The sequence below is a fragment of the Pogona vitticeps genome, chromosome 3, assembly GCF_051106095.1.
Source record: "Pogona vitticeps strain Pit_001003342236 chromosome 3, PviZW2.1, whole genome shotgun sequence".
Taxonomy (NCBI): domain Eukaryota; kingdom Metazoa; phylum Chordata; class Lepidosauria; order Squamata; family Agamidae; genus Pogona; species Pogona vitticeps.
In genome coordinates, this window is record NC_135785.1 from 241338545 (window position 1) to 241365968 (window position 27424).

At 40.0% G+C, this 27424-nt stretch overlaps 1 protein-coding gene across 6 annotated transcripts in view; it reads left to right on the forward strand.

Moving 5' to 3' along the window:
- ATP8A2 (ATPase phospholipid transporting 8A2) overlaps positions 1-27424 on the forward strand; it is a 417881-nt gene that overhangs the window by 87578 nt on the left and 302879 nt on the right. For all 6 annotated transcript variants that reach the window (XM_020788593.3, XM_072993721.2, XM_072993722.2 and 3 more), the window contains 15 exons: positions 940-1067; positions 1927-2038; positions 2611-2776; positions 4504-4631; positions 5393-5470; positions 7674-7762; positions 9545-9589; positions 10423-10498; positions 12476-12581; positions 13673-13755; positions 15476-15525; positions 17016-17085; positions 17832-17916; positions 22047-22186; positions 26621-26759. In XM_020788593.3, the coding sequence (XP_020644252.1) occupies positions 940-1067; positions 1927-2038; positions 2611-2776; positions 4504-4631; positions 5393-5470; positions 7674-7762; positions 9545-9589; positions 10423-10498; positions 12476-12581; positions 13673-13755; positions 15476-15525; positions 17016-17085; positions 17832-17916; positions 22047-22186; positions 26621-26759 (1495 nt within the window). The remainder of the gene's footprint in view (positions 1-939; positions 1068-1926; positions 2039-2610; positions 2777-4503; positions 4632-5392; positions 5471-7673; positions 7763-9544; positions 9590-10422; positions 10499-12475; positions 12582-13672; positions 13756-15475; positions 15526-17015; positions 17086-17831; positions 17917-22046; positions 22187-26620; positions 26760-27424) is intronic.

Here is a 27424-nt window from a genome sequence, read left to right on the forward strand (position 1 = left end):
TACTACTACTACTACTACTACTACTACTACTACTACTACTACTACTACTACTACTACTACTACTACTACTACTACTACTAATACTAATACTAATACTAATACTAATAATAATAATAATAATAATAATAATAATAATAATAATAATAATAATAATAATAAACATACTGAATCTCCCACACACTGACGGTTGCATTACCACTGTTGAAGTTGCTGCTGAGGCAAAGAGGCAGTCATGAAAGCAGCAAAATCAGGGAGCTAGACGGGGCACAGATTGTATTTGTCCTCAGTGTGGAAGGGATTGTCATTCTCGAATTGGCCTTCTCAGCCACACTAGACGCTGTTCCAAGTCCTCCATGCAGAGCACGATACCATAGTCTCTCGAGACTGAAGGATGCCTATGACATGACAGGTGACGTGTGGCAGCTTTCCATTATGCAAGAAGGAACCAGAGTGCCCTCACAAGCCATAGAGCCTTGCAGCCTAGAAAGACAGAGTATCTTTTTTGGAAGCAAAAGGAAAGGGAAAAATATGTGCCATATTTTAGTGGTCTGCTTGTGTGAGTGGGTGCTTTCAGCAACATTTGAAGGGCTTATCAGACATTTGTTAATTCTTATTGGGGAAGAGATGCTTAAAATGAAGCCAAAGAGGAGTTGATGTTTCCCTCCCACATCTTTCTTTCTTAAACAAGAGAAAAATCTTTATTGCTTCTTCAAGTTGTGGCATACCTGTAATCCAGACAACCTGGAGGCTTCCTGTTTCACCTGTCATATGGCCAGTAGGAACAGTGCTACAGAGTTTGCAGCAAGAGTAGAATTTGAGTAGTTTGGCTCAGTATGCTTCAAGTGACTAAATATATTCATTGTACAGACATGCTGTAATCCATGGAAGTATAATAAATGGCTTCTCTGATGACCCTGCCTGTGGCTTTAATCCTCGCAGGGACTGACGCAGACTGCTAGTCTCCACTCAAGAGATGACTTGATGAAAATGTCTGGGAAGATAGAATGTGAAGGACCCAACCGGCACCTATATGACTTCACTGGAAACTTACGCCTAGATGGCCAGAGGTAGTCACCTGATAAAAAATAGTATGCAAGGGGTCCAACTGCAGGCTGTGCCTTTTCTTGTTGAATTTTCATTCATTTTTTTTTATGTTATGTTTTTGGTCTTTATTTTATTATTTGTAAAAGTTTTGTGTTTCTGGTTTTGAGGTCAGAATACGAATAAAACTAATAAATTAGTTGGGTCAATCAATCAATCAGTGAATAAATCAAAAAGTAAGTGGGTTCCTATTTGTTAAGCAAAAGCAAGTGTGGAATACCAGGTCTCTCTTGACTGCCCTCCATGAGTGTGGCAGTGCATACACAAGAAAAATTGACTCACCACCCAGTTGTGGTACTTTACGTTAAAAAGAGGAGGCAAGATCCAGCTAAAGCTAAGCATGCACATATCACTACGTAGAATTTAACCCTACTTTTTAAACACACCAATAATTGACTTGCTTTTTTTTTGCTTCCTTGTTTGTTAACCAGAAGACACTGGAGAGTGGAACACATTGAAGAGCAGGGGAATACATTGCTTGCCTGAAACCAGTAAGAGGGTCTTCCCCTCTACTGTTACTGCCATGTCACTAATTTGCTGCCTTGCCACTATGTCATTTTAGTGTCTAAAAAAAGACATTTTGACTTGAAATGATCAGATAACTATATGCAGTCCACGTTGTGTGTTATGCAAAGGCTGCATATTTTTTCATCCCTGTGATAAAGCCACATATACATGGATGTTCATTGGGTGGTTCTATATCAAATAATGAATTCAGTGGGGAAATAGAGCAGTTCCTTTACTAATTTTGTTCTTCTCATTTCAAGTGTTGAAAGTATATCTGAGGTTACATTTTTAACTTTCTAACTTCTTTCTTCTCTTCAGTCCGGTTCCCATTGGGCCTGATCAGATCTTACTCAGAGGTGCACAGATAAGGAATACTCAGTGGGTTTTAGGAATAGTTGTCTACACGGGACATGATACAAAACTTATGCAGGTAAATAACTTCTAATCCAAAATAAAGCTCATCATTGTTTCTCTTGTAAAATCTGGCATTTCTTTCCCATCATTTTTGTGATCACTTAAGCAGTGTTGACAACTTTTCAACCAGGACTACTGCAGCTGTGCCTTTAGGATTGGTGAGGTAGTCAGTTCAAAATGTTCACAGCAGGGAGGTAAATTTATCATAGTAATACTGAAGGACTATAAGTGCTTATGAACCCAGCTCTTCTGTCTTTGGGAGGACTCTTCTCTTCGCCAAATTTGGGATTGGTCTTGATGATTCTTAGTGTCCCTTCCAACCTTACAATTCTGTTCTCTTTAATTCTCAAGTTCCACAATTTAATCCCATTTGATCATCTGTTCCCATAACACCTCCTTTTGGTATTTGGAGAATGCTATGATGCCAACATTTGGGTTGGTAGACATCCCTGCAAGTGAATAGTCACTGGGGGATTCTTTGGCCACAGAAGCTCTGTCATTAGGCCCAGCCCTGTCCTGACTGAACCATCTCTTTGGAACTTGTATTTAGACTCCATTCTTTATTGTTTCTCTCTGGATGTTTTTCAGAATTCAACCAAAGCTCCCTTGAAGAGATCAAACGTAGAAAAAGTGACAAATATGCAGATTCTCATTTTGTTTTGCATCCTCCTTGTCATGGCGTTAGTAAGTTCTGTGGGTGCCTTACTGTGGAACAGAACACATGGAGAAGACATTTGGTACTTTGGCTCAAATGGTGAGCAGAACTGAGATGTATAAATTCATGTGCATTTATTCCATGGCAACCTTCCCCAACATAGTGCCTCCAGAGGTTTAGGGACTATAATGAACATCATCCCTAGCCATTCACTGTGCTGACTGATGCTGTTGAGGGTTGTGGTCCCAAGAATGCCAAGGTATCAGGCTGGAAAGGCTGTTCTAAGGTCCCACATACTATGTACGTTTAGTCGTGTCCGACTCTTCATGACCCCATGGACCAGAGCACACCAGGCCCTCCTGTCTTCCACTACCTCCCAGAGTTGGGTTAAATTCATATTGGTCACTTTGATGATACTGTCCAACCATCTCATCCTCTGTCGTCCTCTACTCCTCTTGCCTTCACACTTTCCCAACATCAGGGTCTTTTCCAGGGAGTCTTTTCTTCTCATGAGATGGCCAAAGTATTGGAGCCTCAGCTTCAGAATCTGTCCTTCTGAAGTGAGCACTCAGGGTTGATTTCCTTCAAAATGGATAGGTTTTATCTCCTTGCAGTCCAGGGGACTCTCAAGAGCCTCCTCCAACACCCCAATTCAAAAGCATCAATTCTTCGGCAGTCAGTCCTGTTTCTCTCTCACCCCCACATACTATACCTGCACAACTTCCCGTGCACCATTAATTTCTCATGGTATTTCCGCCTCAGAGAAGCAGTTTCTTGTGTGTGCCAAGCAAAAGCACCTCTTGTTATTGTCTCAGCTACTTATAGGTATCATATTGCAGTGTTAAGCAGGCAATGAGGACAGGAATTTGTCTGATTTCCTTTTGTGCTTCCCGTATCAGATTCAGTTGTAACCTGCTTGCAAGAGGCCACAGAGATAGCAGACACTGGGAATTAAAAAAAAAAGTCAACCAGTTATGGCTCAGGAGAAACAAGCAAAAATCCAGTTTTAAATAAGTGGATGTATAGAAGAAAGACTTTCAGTGATGGAGGCAGGATTGTTGGAAGGCCCATTGTTGTATCAAACCAGGGATAATTGAACCCTCCTGATGTTGTTGTCCACAACCCTTATCAGCTACCCCGCCTCCCAAAAATCAAGCTATGGAGCAGTAGGCCAAAATATCAAAAGGGCAAAAGATTCCACTACCCTCCACTCCGCCCCTGCTTTTAGACATGCCCACACCCATCTCTGAGGTGTAGGTGAATACATGGACAAGGATTATGAAAATAATTTTGTTTCACTTTTAAAAAAGTAGAATTGAAACAGTGCAAAAAGAAAACAAGCAGTGGGGGGGGGGGAGAGAGAAAAACAGGACTGAACATTGCCTAAGTAGATGGGAAATGCTTAAAATGGCAGCGGTGAAAGGTGTGATGACAAGGAGAACAAAGGGAGGTGGTTTGTGGATGGAGCACGTGAGCTCCTGTCCTCCTCTATGGTTTGTAACAATAATGTAGGCACAGTGTCTGCTGGGCAGAACCAGTCACAGGTAGAGGGTGTTTAACCCGTTCATTTCTGACCAGATCTCTCTTCCAGTTCATAAGAAAAGCCTGCTAGATCAGACCCAAGATCTTTCTAGCCCAACTATTTGATTCTCGTAGTACCCAACCAGTCAGCATGCTGGAGGTGGGATTCTGGGGTTTATGGTCAAAAAAGAAACTTTTCTGAGCTTAAAGGAGTTTGTGTGATATACAACTGTACAGCCACCTATCTCAATGTCGTTTCCACTGTGGTGACTCTCTTCCCTGTTGTCCGCCTTATGCATCTACAGAAGCACTCTCTATCAACTTTGGATACAATCTACTCACGTTCATCATCTTGTACAACAACCTCATTCCCATTAGTCTGTTGGTGACTCTGGAAGTCGTGAAGTTTACTCAGGCTCTTTTTATAAACTGGGTATGTATGTGCCTAGCACCTAGAATGAAGGGCAGCATTTTATTTAAGTAAGATTAAGCATGGAAATATGAACTCTCCATCTCTCACCCACTCACACAAGCTTGGAGAAGTTATATCTTTAGATTATAGCCACCAAGATGCATCATGCTGGCTTGGCGGTTCTGAGAATTGTAGTCTCCAAAAAGTAATTTTCCTGGGCTTCAGCATGGTAATGGGAAGTTGTAGTAGCATGTCTTTTTCCACTGTTGATGCCACAATGGGTAAGATGACAGAATAAGACCAGTAGAAAGTTTACCCAACTAAACTTATCCTGCCATTGCTTTCTAGTGACATTTCTTGAAAACAGGACTGGTGTGTCCGTGCAGGCAAACACACTCACTGTCTAATCTGTCTGCCTATCTCTGTCCTCTTTTTATTGTTCTTCAACAAGTCTTTGAAGTTCAGTAGAGAGCAACCAGTAGGCTGCTGGTTGCTGTCAGCAGCATTCTCTCTGAATAATTTGGAAAGAAGCTAGAACGAAATATCTGCCTATATATATGTACACAGTATTCCTTTGTTTGGGGGGGGGGGAGGTAAAATGTCAGGCAAGTATAAGACAAAAATAAAATGCTGAACAAAACAAAAACTGTAAAGAAAACAGACCAGAACTGTGTACAAATATTTGTTTAAAACTTGACAATTAAATTAAACATATAATATAGCATGGAGTCCCCGATAGAAGTAGAATTAGATTAAACATGATCCCTTCTGCTTGCTTCCAGGATATAGATATGTATTATACTGAAACAGATACACCTGCAATGGCCAGAACTTCAAATCTTAATGAGGAGCTAGGCCAGGTAAGAATGGGATGCTATGTTGTATCACAGTTGCATAACTTTCTCCACTCCTGTATTTGCACTTTTGTGAAGCAGCTTGAGGTGTTCTTGAAATCAAAATTGATCACAGTGATAAACTGAAATTCATGCTTCCTCTTTAAAGAGGAGCAACGCTTTAAAAGTCGCATTGGGAACTGTGGCTCTCCAGATACATAACATATCTTGAATGTCAACAGTCTTACTGTAACTTTATTTTTGGAGATTACTATTGACTAATAAGCAGATCTTTATTAGTTAAAGCATAAGTAAATGTAAGTAAAATATGGTTGGAATTTTAAAGACTGTAAAACTAGTATAAAAGCACAGCTTTAAATTTCATCAGAACATTTTCCTTTTTTGAAAAACTGCCTATCCAGTTTCACTTTACACATTTGGTAATCATTTTCTATTACTGTGTTCTTATGAAAATGACTCTTTTGTGTTGTTCCATATTTAAAAATCCTTATATCAGATGTTAATCTTGCTTTTGATCTCAGCGGCCATATCCTGTTGGATCTTCCACGTGTGGAATAGAAATTGTGGAAGTAGAAGTAGCCATGGCTTGTTAGTGAGGTGTTGGTAGTGTGACTGGTTACACAACTGATACCTTGCCAAACAGCAGAGTCTGCTTCCACAACTTCCATTCCTTAGACAGAAAATACAAGAGGCTAATGATCATTATGCTCTAATAGTGAAAGAAATTTTAAAAAATCAAGGGTGTTCGCAGAATGATTCTTATAAAACTATTCTGATATTTACTCTGCTTCCAAACAACATTTTATTGCAGGACATTTTAAATGTGCTCCATGAACTAGCAATAAATATATTTAAGATAAACCAAACTGTACAAATGGATTATACCTTTATTAGGATCAGCTCCCAGTGTGTTGTAGTGTATAGAGTGATGGCCTAGGACACTGGAAAACAGAGTTCAAATATCCACTTGGCAATGGAAACTCACTGGGGGAGCAGAACTGGTTAAAACCACTCCTTAAATATTAAGGTCGCTATAAGTCAGTTCAGATTTGACAGCGCAGAACACACACACACACACACACACACACACACACACACACACACACACACACACACACACACACACACACACAAAGAGAGGGGGGGGGAATCAAGTATAAATTCCCAAAATATGCAGCCTTTAAAGTTCTCTAGAACTGTTCAAGATAGTGAAGAATTGTGGAGGATGAGAGAAGGCTTGAAAATTCAAAAAATATGGCTGTATTAAGTCATGGGGAACTTGTCTAATTTAATTATTGGTCTTCCATACCTTTTTCGCCATTCCTATTTTGTTTTTTCATCAAAACAAATAAAGAGTTATTTTATTTGCCTAATAAAGAATCCTGAAGAACTTTAATACATGTGCATTTTCAAAATTAATAATTGCCTTTTTGTGGATTTTTGAGATGGATTTTAATTCTTTGGACCATAGCCTCTTCCTCCATGGGATTTGAAATGAACTTTGAACAAAGACATAAGCCCACACATTTAATTTGGCTGAAGAACTAGACTTAATTTCTTAAAATGTTAAACTTTAAGGTTTTCCCCAAAATGTCTTTTAGTGTTTCTACAACTTCTCCACTCATATTTAGCCATGGAGGACTGCAGCCCTATATGTCAGAATTAGCCCTACCCAACACAACAAATAACTAAATGTTTGTGTCTGCTTTCCAAAAAATATATTATGCAATTATTAATCCTTTTTGTTGTACAGTGCAATCCAGTCTCAAATATATGCCAGGTGCATATGGGTTTGGAATGGGCAAAAGCTTCTTGTGTGGGCATTACTGCCATTGTGCCAGCACAACATCTTTGGCTGCCTATTACAGATCTGCTTATAAAACTAGAACTGCCAATGGAACTGCTGTATTAGCTGAGGTCAGCTAGCAGAAGATCCAAAAGAAGATGTGGAGAAGGGGAAGACTGGAGCTGTGTTATGCCAGATCTAACCCCCTGCCCCCCCAACTCACACTCATAGCCTTTGTGCTGGCACAAAATTAGGACACAGTCAAGGTAGTTCTAAGTAATTTCCAACTTTTCAAGGCTGGAAGGAGTTTTGATTCAGTGCAGCCTCAGCTGGTGTAGGACCAGTAAAATATCAGCCATCTTGTTTAGTACCCTTACAGTCTTAGTCAGTATCCTACTTCAGTGTACATCATTTCTCTTCTAGGTAAAATATCTGTTTTCTGATAAAACAGGCACCTTAACATGCAATATTATGAACTTTAAGAAATGCAGCATTGCTGGAGTAACCTATGGGTATGTACAGCTTTTGTAAATTCTATAGTTGGTTAATCTATCCATTTTCTTTGAATGACAGATTCTTTAGTTTTCTTTATGGAATTTAAATAGTTAATGAAGAGAAGGGAGGGGAGGGGAGATTCAGCATATGTAAACACGTGAGCCTATAAAGCATGTGAGCATAATATAAACATATATTGTTGCTTGTGTATTGATTATTCATGCAAGAACTCAACAAGAACATATGTTTGCAAGTGCAGCCTGTTTCAGGTTTCGTGACAAAAAGATATGGTGACTAGAGTTGAGGTTCTGACAGAGAGTATCTAATTTCACTGCCTTAGGCCTTGATTGATTGCAGAAAAGAGAAACTGCCTTCGAGTTTTATGGAAGTCCCTACTGAAAAGGAAGACCTCATTTATGGCTAGGGTGGGTTGCTGGTTTCCCTTCAAACAGTGCTGGACTACAGTCCCCACAGTGTAGTTGTTATTCATTTTCGGAGGGAATCCAACCCCCAGAACTCCCTAGGCAGAATTCTGGGAGTTCCAGACCACAAACCCATACCTGTAGAATGAGACACCTGTATTTCACTCACCTGGACCAGGACCTGCCTCAGAGATTGCATAGCATTCTGAGGTGTTCACTTCCTGTTGCTAATATATGAAAAAAGAAGCTATCATCTCTCATGGTGCTTCCTGGGAGTTGTAGTCCTGCTGTCTTTGAGCCTCTATAGATGGCACCTCCCACAGAACGACTGCTCCTAGGAAACACTGTCCCAGCTTTCTTTTTTGTACATTACTAAGAGGAAATGAAGGGCTCAGAATCTTTGAGGTGGACACTGGTTCACGTGAATGAAGTGTAAATGTCTCTAGGTGTGGGTCTGTGGGTTGACGAATTCTGGAAGTTGGAGTTTCCCACCAAAGAAAAGAAAAAGAAACGAAAGGCACATCCTTAACTGTCATTTCCCCGAGAGCAGAATCTGGATAACTGTGTTGTAATGCACAATGCTGTGGAATGGGGGCAGGGAGAAGAGCATAGAGGCAGGTTCTTTGGCCTTAGCTTAGAGTTTCTTCACTCTTATTTCCAAGTCTCTTTACCATATCAATTTATTGGCCCCTTTGTATCATGCCCTTTTATTTAGGTGTTTATTTTTATTGAGTTTGAGAATGTGATCCTCTCCTTTGTGTCCTTTAAATGGCATCTCCTGCTTTTATCATGCCAGTCAGTGTGGTGCAGTGGATAGAGTGTTGGGCCTAGGATTAAGCACATCTGACTTCAAATTTCTGCTTGGACATAGAAACATAATGGGAGTAGCAATGGTAGCATTCCTAGAACTTCTCTCATTCCTTGAAAACCTGTTAGGATTGCCTTAAGTCAGAAGCAGCCTGGTGGAGCATAACAACTCATAGCGGACTCAGGATAATAAAGCTGTTATTGACAATAGGAAAGAAAATTATCTCAATTAGCCTCAATCAAGTGCCTGGATAATTCCATCAATGTGTGGTAGAAATAAAGTCATTCATCCCGTTGACAGTCCCAACTAAAGTTATCCCACAGAATCAATGGAATTTACACAGGTTGATTTACCAAGTTCCCATTGATTCAGTATGTCTACTTTCATTGGTACTAATCAGATTTAGGCCTAAGTGGTTAATTAAAATTTTACATCACTTTTGCTTTAATAAAGATGTTGGGGGGGTTTACTTTGGGTCTGTCTATAGGCTTGCAGCTTTTAAATGTGTTTTTTTCTGGTATTAAACAAGTCAGTGCAGAAGTTGTGCATATTCCTTCTCTCTTTTTTAGTCATTTTCCAGAACTGGCAAGAGAATGTTCATCTGAAGAGTTCAGGTGAGTAAATATCAGCTGGGAGTGCTGATAGTTTGAAACAGTCCAGAAGGTAATCTTTCTTATGAGATAATTGAATTGCAAAGAGTTAACGTTGCACACTTAGTAGAGGCACAGTTGACCATCCATTGGGCAGGCAAGGATGTAGGTAGGAAGGGGAGCTCTGGGGACAAATATGCACTACCTCACGTAAATTTATTCTTGATTGTCCCAAATTTTCACTCAGTAGTATATAATCAAAGTCATTTTGAAACTGCTGTTTTTTAACAATTGGGATTGTTATCCTTGCTGATTTAATTCAGATTGCTGGGAATCAGTTATTTAGATACCCATTCTGAAGTTGAAAGGAAGTGTGATTTCAAAAACAGAGGGAGCAGTGGGAAGAGCTGCACTGGGACAAGGATGAGGCACCACCCTTGGGAATGCCCTTAAATGTTTGGGGCTACATCCTTTTGCTTTCTTCAGAGTTGTGCTCCTAATAAAAGATGGGTCATAATGTTTGATTAAGACACTTGATATATACATGTGGAATGTTATATATATTCTGCATTTAATGAATGGAATTATGCATTATATATTGCATTAGGACAGGAGATCATAGCTTAGTGATAGAGCACATGCTATGGGCATATAAGCTTCCAAGTTCAATCTCTGGTATTTTGAAGTACTATTAGAAAAGTCTTCTGCTTGAAAACCTAGAGAGATGCTGATAGTTAATCTTGCAATGCCAAGCTAGATGGACCCATGGTCTTGATCCAGTAGAAGGCAGATTCCTATGTTCTTATATTAAGGTAATTGATAATACCTCTCCTTTTTTGCTTGTATTTTACTCTTAGCCAGCTTCCTCCTTCTACCAGCGAATCTTGTGAATTTGATGATCCAAGACTGCTACAGAACATTGAAAATGATCATGTAAGCCCACAAATAGCTCTGCCATAGTTTGTTAATATATTTTCTATTTAAATTCATAATAAACACCTTTATGAATTTAAATTCATAATAAACATTGGCCATGACAGGATGTGGATTAGAGATGGGCAAAAATTGCTTCGTGCCAAGTTCTGAGTAATTGTGCATTCCCTTTCCCCTCCACCCAGCCAGCTTTCCCTGACACGTGCTGCACAGCTGACATATGCTGTACATCTCCTCTTCACATGACTGTCCAGTTACAGCAGCAGTGTGTGCTTCTCTCCTCTGCCTCCTCTGGCAGCCGGTCACTCAAACAAGGAGACAGGGCAGGGATTCCTGCAGTGCTGCCTTTGAGTGGCCAGCTGCTGGAGGAGGGAAGAACGTGCTCCTGGTGTGACCGGACTGTCATGTGAAAAAGAGATAAGCAGCATGCACCAGCTGGTGAGTGGGGGAGCTGGCTGGGGGTGGGATGGGGTGGGGTTGAAGAAGGGAATGCTGATAACTTGCAGCAACCCAACACAAAGCAATTTGGGCCCTCTCTACTGTAAACCCTCAGGAAGTTTGTCCTTGCTCAGTAAACTAGGCAATGCAAAACAAAGCCCTCCCTATGAATCCTCTTGTTGCACTATTTCAATATTACCTTACGTTTCTCAGGTTCTTATTTATGTTTTAAAAAGACTAGTACACTCCCCCTGCAAAAGTTATTTCCACCTAACATAACAGGAAATTTGGGGTTCTTTGCCATCTATCCCCTATCCATCAGTATATGTGACAGGCATTTACCTCAGACCTGAGGTCATGTTTTTGACATTTTCGATTGGCATTGAGCAGAGGAATAAATATAGCAGAGCTGCTGACACTGCATGTCAAGGAGAGAACAACAGCAACTGGAACAGCTCAGGTGATAAGATGGCCTCTTTTGTTGCTATAGAACTGGGTGGGTGGATTCTATTGTAAGCTGTGAAAATGGAAGACAAAAGGCAGACTGAATAATTGATTTTAATATAGAGAAATGATGGGTTGTTCCTCTGAGGCTGGGTGGCTGAGGAAAGTCAGACTGTTTTGTATTATTTGAGGGCAGGTGGGTGGATAGATAGCTGGTATGCTTATCATCGGAACAATGAAGGCCTGTAGCAGCTTGGACAGAAACAAAGGAAATTATTGGCCTAATCTGAAAAGGCTGCAATTACACACTTACCTCAGAGATGAGATCCAATAATCCATCTTGTTTAATTATATTGTATTTGCCAGGAGCTAGAATTAGAGAGGAGGCAGGCAAACACAGGAGAGTTCAGGAGAACTCCATTCACCTTTCTTGGTTCTACCATGAAGAGACTTAGAAACACTTGTGGGGTTACAGGTATTAGCCAGTACAGTGGGGTCTCAACTTACGAACGGCTCGACATACGAACGTTTCGACTTACGAACCGCTCTCATAGGAATATATGGACTCGACATACGAACTTAGATTCGAGTTACGAACTCTTTTTTTCCCTTTTTTTTAAAAGCTAAGTCATCTTAGGTTAAAAGGAAAAAACGAAAAAATTATCCCCCTCTAGTGGCAGAAGGCAGAATAGCAGCTTCCCATTAGTTTCTATGGACGAAAAGAGCAGATACGGATTAAATGGTTTTCAATGCATTCCTATGGGAAATGAAGATTCGACTTATGAACTTTTCGACCTGAGAACTGCCTTCCAATATGGATTAAGTTTGTAAGTCAAGACCCCACTGTATTGCATAGTGGCTAGAGAGCTAGACTAGGGCTTAGGAGACCTTGGGTGCAAATTCCCATTCAGCCCTGAAATGTTGATTCACTTGCTTTCTCTCAGTCTAAGGTAAATAGTGGTGGTGTGTGAGGAAAAAGGGGGAAGCAGGAGTTGCGTGAGCTCCTCTGAGGAAGGGTGGCATGTACATACAACAAATAGATGAACAGTAAATAAGACTAGGATTCATGGACCTAACATAATTCTTGCCTTGTAGCCCACAGCTACCCACATCCGAGAATTCCTCACACTTCTGGCTGTGTGTCACACTGTTGTTCCAGAAAGGGATGGAGAAAAGATAATTTACCAGGCATCCTCTCCAGGTCAGCCACGGCAGCTTTCTTTTGGGGGCATGGAGAGCGAGAAGGGACAGGAGACTGGAGCCCACAAGGTTTTACTGGATAGGACAGGCTCGGTTCTGTGATAGCCAGTGTGGGGTGTGTTTAATAACAGCTTCTTGTGGCTGGCTGCATAATCCTAGTTCTTGAGCTAAACCTGGAGCCCTCTTCAGATGTTAGTTTTTGAAAATGTATGGAGGGAACCTATGTATGTGTGTCATCCCCTCCCCTCTTCTCCTGCTCTCATTGATGGAAGAGACCTGCAAAGGGCCTGTTTACTCCACATGCTTACACAGCTTTGTGTAAGGCTGAGAACCCTGACTAAGCAGCATTCCCTATATTGTGGAGTTCTGTAACTGTGATCATTTGGACCTAATAATTGTTCCTTGCAGACTTTTACCATCAACACAGGGAGGTTACGAGTCATGGGGATGGAGCTGGAGTAGAGTCCTCAGCTCCTTCAATATATTTACAAAAAATCAACACCTGAATAGGGCGTTGGCATGAAAGACAGGGACCTTTGTATTATAGTAAATAGATGCAGAAGGTACAACATGGTGATAATTGGGGTTGCAATTAAAATGGCATACATATGTATCTTTTATCACAGTCCTTGAAGCATATGCTGTTTTACGGCATGGGTTATAAAATCCACTTTCTAGACAAATTTGGCTCCACCTCTTTAAAGCTATAAGTGAGTGGCTATGAACCTTTTTATTCTTCTGAGATTGTGCTGTGGATTAAAGCTTTTCCCCCATTTTGTTGTTGTTTTTATGTATTTTTTTTCCTCCCTGTGGTTTAATGTATGAAATTGATTTCAATCATTTGAACAGTTTTTTAAATTGTGCTCTGTGTTTCAGAAATAGCTTCTTTGAATTCATTTCATAAAGAAAAAACAGGACATAAACCTTCAAATAACTAAATAAGCAAAGCAGTAAAGTAAGAAAGCCGCTGCCTCCTTATTAGAACCCTATGGCACAACATCTCATAACTGCTCATAAAAGACTGTAGCATCAGGGTACTCAGACATTTGTGCTGAATTTTATCCATAAAATCAGTCTCTTTTCTCTTTACAGATGAAGGAGCCTTAGTCAAAGGAGCAAAAAGACTTGGCTATGTCTTTACTGGAAGGACTCCTCATTCTGTTATCATTGATGCGGTAAGCATGGTTCAAAGGCATTCTTGTAAGCCTCCCTGAGAAGAATTCATTACGGGATGCTGTAAAAATAGTGGCCAGAATCTTATCATTTGGTTACATTCATGTAAATGCCATGGTATAAAGTGCAGCAGCAAATTTCCACCAAATAACAAGTTGTCACCTGTATCCCTCATGTGCCAGTTGCATGATGAAGGATATAACTGGCCGTTTGCCTGTGCAGTTTATACCATTGCACTTATGCTGGGGTAACTCACCATTAGGATTCGGGCCAGTCTAAAACACTAAACAAGCAGCACAAGGCTTTGTGTTTCTGGGGAGGCAAGTCTAAGCAAAGTGGCTAAAGCGCCTGTCTAGTAAACCGTGGGACCTATTCTCAAGGTGCCTGGTTGTGCCTTGGCAGCTAATCTTCAAGGGCAGCAGCTCAGTGGCTCCACAGGAAGACTGAGAAGAATATACAAAATCCTGCAGAGTTGTAACCAATCTGTATAGACTGAGTGAGGAAAAACCTCCCACCAAGAATATAATTAGAGAGTCAGAATTGAGGATGTTCCAGATTTCCCCCAAGCCCCACATTCCATCTATTCTATTCACTGAATGGAGACCACTGAGAGATTCCACTTCGTGCTGGTCTTCATCCCAGTTAGGAGGGAGAGAGGTCCAGGAAGCCAGCAACTCAGAGTTGGCATTTAGAAACACTGGCTGAGTCTGAACAGGAGGGAGAGCTGAGTTGACTTCAGCTTTCCTGCCTACCCAGACATGTCATTGGGCAAAGCTATAGGTGGGAAACCCATGTTTTGGTCAAATAATCCATTGTGTCAGGGAGGCTTATCCTGTCTGCAGGGAGGCTATAGAGTGGGGACTCCAGCACACTACTGCAATGTGAGAAACGAAGCAATGAGACAAATACAGAAAAGGCCAATGGAGCTGAGGTGTAACACAGAAAGAAACAAGAAGTTTCTTCAGCATTGACTAAACAAAATAGTCAATGTGAATAGCCTTGTGAACTAGGCCAGAATATGGTTGTATAATTACATAGAAAGAACATTGGTTGAGTATGAAGGATGGTGTTCAATTGCATGATTGAATTGCAGACTAACACATGCAGTTCTCAAGAGGTTTAAGATACAGGAGGTGAGAAAGAGTAGTCTACCAGCCAAACCTGTCATTGCCATTGGTCTCAGTGAGAGTCCCATAAAACTTTAAAGTGGAGTTTTATGAAGCATTGACCTAATCCTAGTCAAAAAATTTCAGTTGTAAAATTTATATAGAATACATGAATTTGACCCAACTTTGGGAGGCAGTGGAAGACAGGAGGGCCTGGCATGCTCTGGTCCATGGGGTCACAAAGAGTCGGACACGACTTAACAACTAAACAACAACAACATGATGTATGCTGTCATATTCTTAAAGATGAATTGCTGGATAGCTCATTGGTGTAGGTAGGCTGGACGTTCCAGTTCCCCACTGTGTCTCCTTGACAAGGGCTGGACTTGATGATCCATAGGATCTCTTCCAGCTCTTCAGTTCTTAGATTATGATGATGTACAATATTTTTTTTAAAAAAATCAACAATTGTATCCAGCAGAGGGAGCTGTACTCCCATATCTTAGGAATTTGGAAATGCTTGCTTTCCGTACATTTATTTCTCCAGTGTCAGTGTGTTTCTTCTTCTTCCTCTTGTTAATTAATAAAGTAAATTTTATCTCTTGTATATCTGCAGCTAGGAAAAGAAGAAACATTTGAGATCCTTAATGTTTTGGAATTTTCAAGGTGAGTGGTCTTTAATGTGTTTCAGGATCCAAGCAAGAAATCAGAGAGGGAAAACAGTTTACTAGAAATTTCTTGAATATGAGCAGATGTTATAGCAGGGTCCACATTTTTTGTTTGATTTCTTTAATGCCTGGAATGCCTGAACCTGATAGGGCTGAAAACTTTCTTTAACTTAACCTGGAAAATTGGCTTTTGTCTTTGGGCATGCAGACAATGCCGTGCTGAAAATCCACTATGCCCAAACAGCATGCAAGTGGTTGCAGTAATGGAAATATGTTGAACCATAAACTCTTTAGAACCAGATTGTTAGAAATAGCACCTTGTCCATTATACTCACCGTATCTTCTCTCCCTCTCTTTTAATCACCTAGCCTGCTTAAGATATGTAGAACTTGAATGGTTGCATATTTCCATAGATTTGTATTTGATCCTTATATAGATGTTTCATAGCTGTAGATTTTGGATTCTGATTTTAAAACATCTTAAACCCTGACACATTTTTGTGGCATAAGGTTATAGGAACTAGAGCCACGTTTAGCATTTACATGCACGTACACATGCAAACTCATTTATGTTTGTGCTTTTTAGATGCTTTTGGCTCATCTTTTCACAAATACATGAGTTCATCATCTGTGCCATACTAACAATCTCAAGAAGTCATTTTTACAAAAGTAACTTTAACAATGTTTTCCTACCTGGCCAACTAGAGAACACTGTCACTTGCTACAGGTAAATCATAACAGGCATCTTGGTTTTAACTCCAAAAGTTATCTTGACCATGGCCCATTCATTGAGAAACTCCATGTCACTGCCTTACCTTGCTGTAGCACTTATATGACACCAGCACTCATTACTCCAGTCCCCATCCACATCTCAGATCTATTTGCACCTTGCTGGAGGGAGTTGGAATTTGGTTATTCCCTTTTTCTTGCAGAAAAAAGCATGGAGAGATCTGCTTAGTCCCACCCTTGTCCTTGGAAAAAGGAAAATGATCAATCTGGATACTTCTTATTCAAAGGAATTAGAACATACTTATCTACAGTTCACAATTTTTTTCCTTTTATATACTGTACTGTATACTGTGGAGCTACAGCTGCACACGTCAGAGAACAGAAAAATGGGGAAGAGAGGACGGGCAGCTAAGAGAGGAAGCACTATGAAGGAAGGGGTGTCTCAAAGGCTCTGGGGTGTGGGGAAAAACAAATTTAGTGGCAGATATAGAACAGATCATCCTCACAAACAAGCTAAAGAAGAAGCATGCAAGATTGTATTTTTCCAACACAACCAGCATACTTTACACTAAGTCATGGGGCAAATGCCAATGTCAGATTTAACAGAATATCAAAACTTGATATGACCAAGAGCTGCGACTAGTACTCCATAAACATTGCCACCATTTGGTCGTTTTTGTTTTTGCTTTTTTTGTTTTGCTAAAGAAAAGTAACAAAAGCAGTTTTCATAAAATATAAACAAGTCCTTCTTTTCTCTTAGTAACAGAAAAAGAATGTCTGTGATCGTTCGAACTCCAGCGGGACGACTACGCCTGTATTGTAAAGGAGCTGTAAGTGTCCTGTGACTGTTAACAAGCAAATGGTTGTGGCTCATTCTGTTGAAGCCTCAATATTTTATGTAAACATCTGCAACTATGAACAATATTAGGGAAATTCCAGTGCCATTCTTACTGAGAATAGACCTGTCACTAATTCTTGTTCCATTGAGTTTCATTTATCTATTCTTAAGTGCCAGTAATGTTAGATTGTTTGTTTTTTAAGACTGAATTTTGATTTTCCTGGGCATTATCAATGAATAGGTACATTATAATAAAACAATACGCATTCCACTTTCTGGACTAGGGTAATGTCCATAAGATCTAGCTCTAAAGTCAGAACCATTGGTTCAATAACGCCAGTCTTCTTTTTTGGGGAAAAAATTCACCATCTGGTCACTCCAGCAGGTGGCTACTTTGTGTGTATATGGAAACTTCCGGGAATGCCTCCATAGCTGTTTATTGGATCCAGATATTGGCAGATTTAATTTTATATTCTGTTATTTCTGCCCCAAAAACAGCACATGTGATGGCTACCAACAGGGGAAGTCAAAAAGAACTGCAAGTAAACATAATAAAAAATTTAAGTATTGTGGCATTTTTCTAGCTTCCTTATAAGTTCAAAATATTTCCCCTCCTACTTGCAGAAATGTTTAAGAATCAAGTCACTATAAGCATTCTAGAAAGATAGGATTGTTGAACAAATGTCATTAAGAGCATTTCTGCACACACTCCCTGTTTATGTACTTCTTTGTTGGCAGGATAATGTCATTTTTGAGAGACTGTCGAAAGATTCCCAGTACATGGAGCCAACACTATGCCATCTTGAATATTTTGCCACTGAAGGTAGACATTTGTTTGAGTGATGCTGGATGCACATTCATGTATGAAAATAGTGCTGTCTGTAACATGTTCCTCCTTGTTCTCTCTCTCTCTCTCTCTCATGTTCTGTCTTTCTCCATTAGCAGTAGGCAAATTGTGGCTCTCCAGATATTGTTGCACTGCAACTCAAAGTTCCCTAGTTAGCAGTGAAGAATTATGGGAGATGTAATCTGACAACATGTGGAAGGCCACAAGTCTCTCACCTTCAGCTTCTTGCTAGAAGTAAAATAGAATGTATGTGTGTGTTAACAATTAAAATTTAAGCTGAAGAGAGGTCCTCCCATCTTTGCTCTCCTGGATTGACCATAGATGGAGCCCTGCCTTTAGTGGATGTAGGGAGCCTGCTATTCCTCCTAGTCTAATAGCAGCTTTTGTAGCTTTGCAAAACAAGTGGGGCCAGGCATAACAGTGAGATGAGAGTGTGCATACAGAAGAGTCAGTTTTTGGTCTTTTAAAACTATCACCTGCCTCAGCCAAAAGAGATGTTGAAGTGGACATTGACAGAATCCAGAGCATACTATTCAAACCAGCAGTGAAACATGGCTTGGTGGAAACTTTTTAGTAGAAACTAGGGCTACTTTGTGCTCTTGTTTGAAGAAGTGTAAAACACAGGACTTTGAGAGTACAAGAAAAGTCAATTTATTCACGAAGGCTTTCACGGCCGGGATCTAATGGTTGTTGTGGGTTTTTTGGGCTCTTTGGCCGTGTTCTGAAGGTTGTTCTTCCTAACATTTCACCACTCTCTGTGGCCAGCATCTTCAGAGGACATCTTGGTTGTCCTCTGAAGATGCCGGCCACAGAGACTGGTGAAATGTTGGGAAGGACAACCTTCAGTACAAGGCCAAAGAGCCCGAAAAACCCAAAACAACCACAAGAAAAGTCACTTATTAGAGCTTGAAAGGTTTACCTTTTTTTTACTACACTGTCCAGAATCCCAAACGATCATGGCCAAGGGACGTTGCTAAGGTAGATTTTGAGTTGTTGTTGTTTAGTTGTTTAGTTGTGTCCAACTCTTCGTGACCCCATGGACCAGAGCACGCCAGGCCCTCCTATCTTCTGAGATTTTGAGTAGTGCCATCCAAAAAAGGAGTAAATTTGCTAAGCTGTTCTTGCACCTCATTTAATTGGTTTGGTATGCAAATCTTTCAGGGCAGGGAAAGCAAAAAAAAAAAAACCTATCTGGAGCATAGGGAACAGCGAATAAAGCTAAGAGGACAAGAAGAGGTGAAATGTATGGCAGCCATATTGTTAATGTTTAGAAAATATTAAAAATATGTAATTCTATCTTCAGCCTAGACTTCTGTTGGTTCCTTTAATATCCAACCCCTGCAGCTAACCCATGGGTTTGGTATATGAAATCAAATACACTAGTTTCTTATTTCATTGGTAATGAGGACATTACTAAGGTAGAGCAATCTGGGGAGTGGACAATGTTCCTTTTAGGTAATAATATTTTATGATACCAAATTGCAGGAAGAATCTTACTTCTTCCTGTGCCGGAAAGTCTCCCTGTTCCACACACTTTGTTCTAGAAACTCCCACATTCTCAATAATACAGCCTTTCTCTTTTATATGGCGTACTTTGTCCTTTTTTTTTTTCTGGTTGATTTGTGCCAGAAGAGAAATCATTACTTTTAATATATGTTGAGTTCTAGCAGTGGCCTCATAAAACCATGTTGCTCATATTCCAAAGAGGGCTGTTCTTCGCATTACTATGCGCAGTTAACCCATGTCAACATCAGTGTAAATTACATGTGTGTCCATTAAACTGAAGTACTGAGTAGAATACTATGGCTGTCAAAAAGCAACGGGAAGCAATATACCTATCTTATATCACAGACCTATGGCTTATGGTTTCATTTTAAACTGTGTTACAGTGAAGTAAATAGTTTATTTTTAAAAGCTGCACAGAAGTGTTGAAGTTGTTGCTCCAGATTTACTGTAAGGAATATTAAGATCATGGTTGTAGTGTTGTCTCTCCCAGGTGTTATTTATTTATTTGTTTGTTTATTATGATATACCACGGCATAGTGCAAAACACTCTCTGGGCAGATCATAGCATAAGCATACAAACAAGAAAGATAAGTACAATATATACATGTTATCAAAGAATAAATTCAATCCATCCATCCATCAATAAAGCCATTGAATTAGCTAAGTCTATTTTTAGATTAAATAAACAATTTAAAAAGACATTGGACATCACAGGTAACTAGCACTAATAAAAAGCAGCTTTAAACCATTGTGTTTTAACTAACCTCTTGAAAACTGAGAGGAAAGATGTCTGGCAAACCTCTGCTGGAAGTTTATTCCAGAGGTGTGGAGCCACAACCAAAAAAAGCCTGGTTCCTGATGTTCACTCTTTTGGTCTTTTTTGGTGTGATATGACACACTTCCCTTTTCTCATTTCTCTTTTCTATGTAGCCAATAACTAGCCCCATCAGGCAAGAAGGTGTCTCCCTTCCTTATAAAATCTCTTTTTGGACTCAAATGTTACAGTCATTTTGGAGCATAGCTCTTAGAATCAGCCCTGCTTGTTGGGGAATTCTAGGAGGTATAATTCAACAAAGAATAAAAGTTTTGAGCTTCATTCCTCATTGAACTCGGCTATGATGAGAAATCTGTTTGAACCTCTCCAAGAATAAACTTCTTGGTTGATCAACATTTGTGTATTATGTGCCACAAAGACACATCTAACTTACGGTCACCCTAACAGTGTCACTGGAAGGACAGATCCTGAAGCTGAGGCTCCAATACTTTGGCCATCTTATGAGAAGAGAAGACTCCCTGGAAAAGACCCTGATGTTGGGAGAGTGTGAGGGCAAGAGGAGAAGGGGATGAGATGGTTGGACAGTGTCACCGAAGCTACCAAGATGAATTTGATCAAACTCTGGGAGGCAGTGGAAGACAGGAGGGCCTGGCGTGCTCTGGTCCATGGGGTCACAAAGAATCGGACACAACTTAATGACTAAACAACAACAGTGTTTTAAGTAAATGAGATACTTAAGGAGTAGTTTTAACCAATGCCTCAACCCCCCAGTGAATACAGGTGTCTTTAGTCTTAGCCTGTCACTCTATCCAATACACCACACTGGGTGTAGATTAGGATTCAGTAACACTTATAAAGTAGAGCCACTGAAGTCAGTGGAGTTTAAGTTCGCCATAATCAAATCCCATTAATTTCACTGGGTCTCCTCTAAATATAGTTAGGTCTGGATCTTACCCCAGGTATACCATGATACCAACCCTCCGTAACTCAGGACAGTGATAGTGCATGTGTCTGATAAAGCAGGCAATGTTGCATGACAGCTTATGCAGTCACAAAGTTTGGTAGGAATTGTGGCATCACATGAAATGGTTTATTTCTACTGGCAACATTGCCATTGGTCCCAAATATTGAAATAAGTGTCTGTAATGCACACGGCTACTGTCCATAGAGAAGGAGAAAAAAGACAGCCCTGTTCCATGGCCATGAATACCAGGAATTAACACCAGAAAGTAAGAGGTGCACAGCCTCCTATGTTATCCCTTCTGGAATCATGTGGGAGTTCTCAGAAGTCCACCTACTTATTTAATAAAGCTTATATAGATTAGGATCACTGAAATGGGTGAACTCACCATCCACCACGGGAGTTACTCTTTGCTTTCTGGAAAATGCTGCTGCAATAAAACAGAGGTCTAAGAGAGTTTTAAAAACTTAGTTTTTGTAGGCAACTCACAAAGTGCCCCAGTTAGTGTGGCTAACAGCCATGATGGATGAAATATCTGAGATTTGTTTAAAAACAAAAGCAATCTCCCTATGCTGTGCATCTAACTGAAATCAAGAGGGCTGGGAAGTATAAATTTTGGTAATTCCAGCTATAGTTGGTAGCTCTTTAACTGATGACAGGGTTTCCTTTATTTATTCAATAAATTATCCTGAAAATTAAAGAAGCTTTGCAATTTTATAATAAACTGCATTTCCAAAGCTTCCTAACTGATTGTGCATTTTTTACACAATGAGAACATCTGTTTCCAGCATTTAGGAGCTGCAACTTCATCAAGATTAAGGAAAACTCCATAGAAGCCATCTCACTCCATGCTTCTGTATTTAGGTTTAAGGACTCTGTGCATTGCATATGCAGACCTCTCCGAAAACTCTTACCGGGATTGGTTGAATGTATATAATGAAGCCAGCACAAACTTGAAAGACCGAACTCAAAAGTTGGAGGAGTGCTATGAAATCATTGAGAAGGTACTGTACTTATGAGAGATGCTTTGGGGTTGCTTATAGCCAAATCCTTCTTTGGCTTGCATTCATAGATCTTGGTCATAAGGGGGGATTTTTGTGCAAATGTGGAAAATGTATTAAAGATGGCATGCCAGTTTTTACTTTATTTATTTGGTATTGGCTACTGTATCTGAAAGGTAATCCCAAAGCAATGTTGTTGCAATTAACAGTTTTTATTCTTTGTTTAGAAACAATCCACCTGGATAGGAAGATTAGTAAAACACCCAGAGTAGATTCGTTTCAATCTAGATGGGCGGGGTAAAAGCCAAATAAATAAATAAATAAATAAATAAATAAATAAATAAATAAATAAATAAATAAATAAATAAATAAATAAATAAATAAAATTAATTAACTAATTAACTAATTAACTAATTAACTAATTAACTAATTAATTAATTAAAGTAGCCGGAATGCTCAGGGGGTAGCTGATATGACACTAGAATAGTCTGAGGCTGACTGGACAGCCAATTCAATGCCAAATCTCTCCCAGCCTAGGAATGTTGGAAAATTACTTAAGGTTACCTTCCCCCTGGCTTAATTTTGTGTTATTGGTGTTGCTTTGTCCCTGGACTGGAGGAGGTCTCATTCCACCCATTCCCAGCCCCCTTTTGAGTTCCTCTGCTGATCGAGCACTCTGTTCCTAGATCTCTGAGATCAACAGATACAGGAAACATTCATTCCTTGAACCACAACTCTCAGAATCTCACATTGAGATTCAGGGACTTATAGTCCTAAAATCAAACATTTTCCATCTCTAGGAATCAGGCAACAACAGTATTTCTGTTGGCAGAAGAGGCTGTGCCTAATCCTACCCCCCATAGCTGGCATATCCTTGAGTTAAAAATGTACTGCAAGCTAGTAAAAATAAGAGAAGACTAGCTTGTGTCAATGATGGCAAGTCATAATGAGGGATTTCTTAATAGTAAATTGAAAAATGTGTTACAGGGATTAGGCAGTGATCCTTCTTTATCCTTGCCTGTTGTTTCTGAATTTCCAGTGTTGTATAGAGTGAAGCCGGAGGCATGATCTAATATCGTGGCAGTTCATGCTCAGCAATTTTTTTCCCCAAGTAAATATTTACTCCCTTGAGTTGGACAGCAGGAAAGCAAGCAGAAAAATCTGTAAATGCTCTCTAGCTTCTGTGTACATAGGATAGTCAAATAAAACTATGGAATCTTTTCTCACTGTGTTGAAAAAATTAAAATGTATCATGACAGTTAACTCAAATTTTTCTAATTTTGTGTTCCCATGATTTAATGTTTACTTTAATTTGGATCTTAACACAAGAACTAAACAAAACTGCTTTCCTGGTACAGATTTTCAGATGTATAGTACTCTGTTTTCAGTTGTTACATAACTACTTTGCAAAATACATTCGAAATCTCTGCAGTTATTCTTTTGCTTGCATGTTGCATTTGCAACCCATGCTTAATTCCTGTTCTTACGTAGCTTCACAGATAATCTAAAATATATGTATGTTTATTCATGTGTGTGTGCATGCACATAGTTTATGAAAATGAATTGTTCTATAAATCTCTCCTGTTTTTACAAAATTCAAGCTATTTATTTAGTCTATCAAATGCAATGAGCTTAAATTTATTGTTACAGTTTTTGATAAACAATGGTTAAATCCAGTTGTAAGTTGCATTTGATAAACAATGGTTAAATCCAGTTGTAAGTTGCAACAAGATGCAAGAATCAGCAAGATTCATGAGTCAGTTCAAGTGATTCAGTGTGCCTGCTTGTGTAGTAAATACAGGATGTGCTGTGCTGCTGAGCTATGGTGCTGTGCCTTCCTAAATCTGCAAATCTTTCTTAAGGGGGAACATGCTGAGCATTTATCATAGTAGCTATCAGTATAGCGCTGATACATTAAAACTAGAGATGAGGACTAATTGCCATTTTGGTGATTTGTCCTGCTTCGTGATCAAAGTTGACGAAGCATGAAGCTCCCCTCATGAGTTGATGAAGCATGAATTTATTTGCTGATGGGGGGGGGGTCAGACAACCAGAGACTGTCTAAAAAAAAACCCTGACCTCACGCCACTGTGCCATGCCCCACTGCTGTTGCTGCCACTGCCCCTGCTGTCGCTGCTGCTGTCCTGCCCTGCTGTCGCTCCCGCCCCCACCAAAGTAGTGGTCTCCAGCTGTTTTCCGCCGCTATGGCTTGCAGTAAGGGACACTGCCTACCCTTTGCAAAGATGGCAACTGCAACATAATTTATGTCAGGGAAGCTGTAGCCTCCATCTTTGCAAAGGGCAGCGTGGATTCCCTTAAGGCAGCAATGGATGGCGGTGGCGCCGGATGACAGCAGCTAGTAAGGTAGGGAGAGGAAGGGGTTGGGAGATAGGCTGTGGGGATGAGTGGCTGTGGGGCTGGCTAGCTGCCTATCAGCCCACCGATCAGTTGATTGGCAAGCCCATAGGCAGAATGAGAAGGCCATAGGAAGAGAGGGAGGGCTAAATGAGTGGATTTCCAAATGTGAGCTAGAGCTGGCCTTGTCATTATGAGCCACCTCACCTGAATGTTTTGAGGATGGATACAGTGACAGTCCAGTGGTTGTTCCCCCATAGCCCATGGTCATTCCTTTTTATAGGAAGACAGAAGGGGAGAGAGAGAGAGAGAGAGAGAGAGAGAGAGAGAGAGAGAGAGAGAGAGAGAGAGAGTATTCTATTTTCCTAAACTGGCTTGTTGTCTTCGGGAGGGATGGATGCTGTTCTATTGAGAGCATTGATTTGGCAGTCTGATCAGCTTCTGCAGATAGAAAGATACCACCATATTTCCCCAAATCTGGCCGCCTTGCATTGGCTGCCTATTCATTTCCAATTTCAAAACTCTTACAATTACCTATAAAGCCTTAAACGGTTTAGGACCTCGATATCTGGCAGAGAGCCTTCTCCCACCCAGTTCTGCCGGAGTCAATCATTTCAGCCAGGCTGGGTGGCTGAGGGGCCTAACACCGAGGGAGGTCCGGAAGGAAAAAAACAAGGAACTGGGCCTTCTCGACAGTGGTCCCTTGCCTTTTGAACAACTTGCTGGTAGAAATCCACCTGGCTCCCTTTCTGGGTGTTTTCAGGAACAAACTTAAAACCTGGCTATTTGGGCAGGCTTTCCCTCCTGCCATATCTTAATTTCTTATGCTTTTGCCATGTTGGATTTATAATATATGCTTATTGGTTTTATTGTTTTAAAATTTGTATACCGCCCAGAATAGACCTTTGGTCTAGATGGGCGGGATAGAAATATAATAAATAAATAAATGCAATGCAATGCAATGCAATGCAATGCAATGCAATGGAGGAAGGGGTACCATTTTGTCCTTCACTCAAAATAGCAAAATGTCTTTGGGAGAGCCTGCTTTGTCTTTTGGGAATGAATTTGCAGGGCACAGGGGAGAGAGGTTGGAGGGGATGAAGAAGTGCCTTGGGGGGGCTGCACTTTGTCCATCCAGTTTACCAAGCTCAAAATAGTGCAGTGTCCCAAGAACAGACATCTATGCAGCTATGATCTTCCATCAGCATCTTTGCTCACTCACTGCTATGTTCCATTAATCTCTTTTTTTTCAAAGATAGATTAAATTTCTCTCACTAAATCCAACAGAATCGTAAAGTGTTTCACTTTGTCTGGAATGTGCATATGATTTTGTTTCTTACTGTTTTTGTTTAACTGCTCATAGTGTTTTGATATGAGTCACTAAATTCTGAAAAAACTTAGAGCAGCATCAGGGCTACTGCATTTGCAATTGTGCATGGTACATACAGCTTGATATTAAGACTTTTTACTCCAGAACAAATTTCACTGAGTTCACCAGGTATCATTTCCAAATAGGTCTTCTTAGAATCATTATTTATTTTTACTTATTTTCACTTATGAAGAATAATAAATATCATGCAGTATACACAGATTAGATTGGTGACTGGTCATCCTATTTGAGTGCTAAATGCATAATGTGATCAGATCTATTTGTTTCTTCAACTGTTTGAATGATTGTGCCTGGTTTGTATATTCTGAAAGCAGAAGTGTTTCGTGACACATAATACCACGTGATCTCTGTTTTCTGAACTTCAGAAATAAACTAATTATGGCTATTAAGCATGTAACTATGGTAACTTGTGCATGTACTTCCACATATGGCCTGTCTTTCAAAGTTGCAGCTACAATTAATTGCTTTTGAATAATTACTTGCCTTCTGATCAAAAGGATTTTGTTCCCTTATGCTTTCTGAAATGTCCGACTTTCACAATAGAATTTAACTGCACTGAACATCTTCTCTTAGAAAAGTTGTAGAAAAGATCAAAATATGGTGCATTTAATTTTTGTACATGGCTCAAGCCAATGTCAGTCTAAAGAAGACAAATCTTCTCAATTCACTTCTTTCTTCCCTGCTTCTTTCAGAACTTACTGCTTCTTGGTGCTACAGCCATCGAGGACCGCCTTCAGGCTGGTGTCCCAGAAACGATATCCACTTTAATGAAGGCAGAAATCAAGATTTGGGTCCTAACAGGGGATAAACAAGAAACAGCCCTCAACATAGGTAACTGCCCTTCACCTTCTCCAATGAGGGGCCTATGTATACCAGCCCTGTGCAAGTTCTTTCTTTGGACTAGCATGGCTATTGTAATTCTAGGAAATATAATGTAAAAAAAAAGTTTCCAATCTCTGTTGTAATTTCAGTAGAGTTAGATCAGAGGATTTAGGAGATTAAATGGTCACTGCTTTGAGCGTTTAAATTTAATTTGTTCCCTGATTGATAGATCCCAATTTGCTACATATCACTGTAGTGTGATAGACTAGTAAGAGGACTAGAACTTAGGAGACCTGGGTCTGATTTTCCATGAAGCTCACTGAGCAACCTTGAGCCGATTACATTATCTCAGTCTGACTTGCATCAGTTCATTGTTGTGAGAATAAAGTAGAAGAGGAGGAGGGGCCTATAGGCTGCCATGAGTTAATTAGAAGAATGTCAGGCTATAGATGCAATAAAGAAATAATTAATAAATGATTGCAAAACCCGGTTCTTATGAGATAAAGAAAGATGTGGAACATAGTGCAACGGTTTTAAAATGGGAAGAGCAGAATGCAAACCCAATATAAAGGGAATGAAGAAGGGTTGCTTCTCCCAACCAGCTGGTGGCTGCATCCTCATTGCAACAAGATAGCAGGGATGCTGGCAAAAAAAAAAAAAAAAAAAAACCAAGG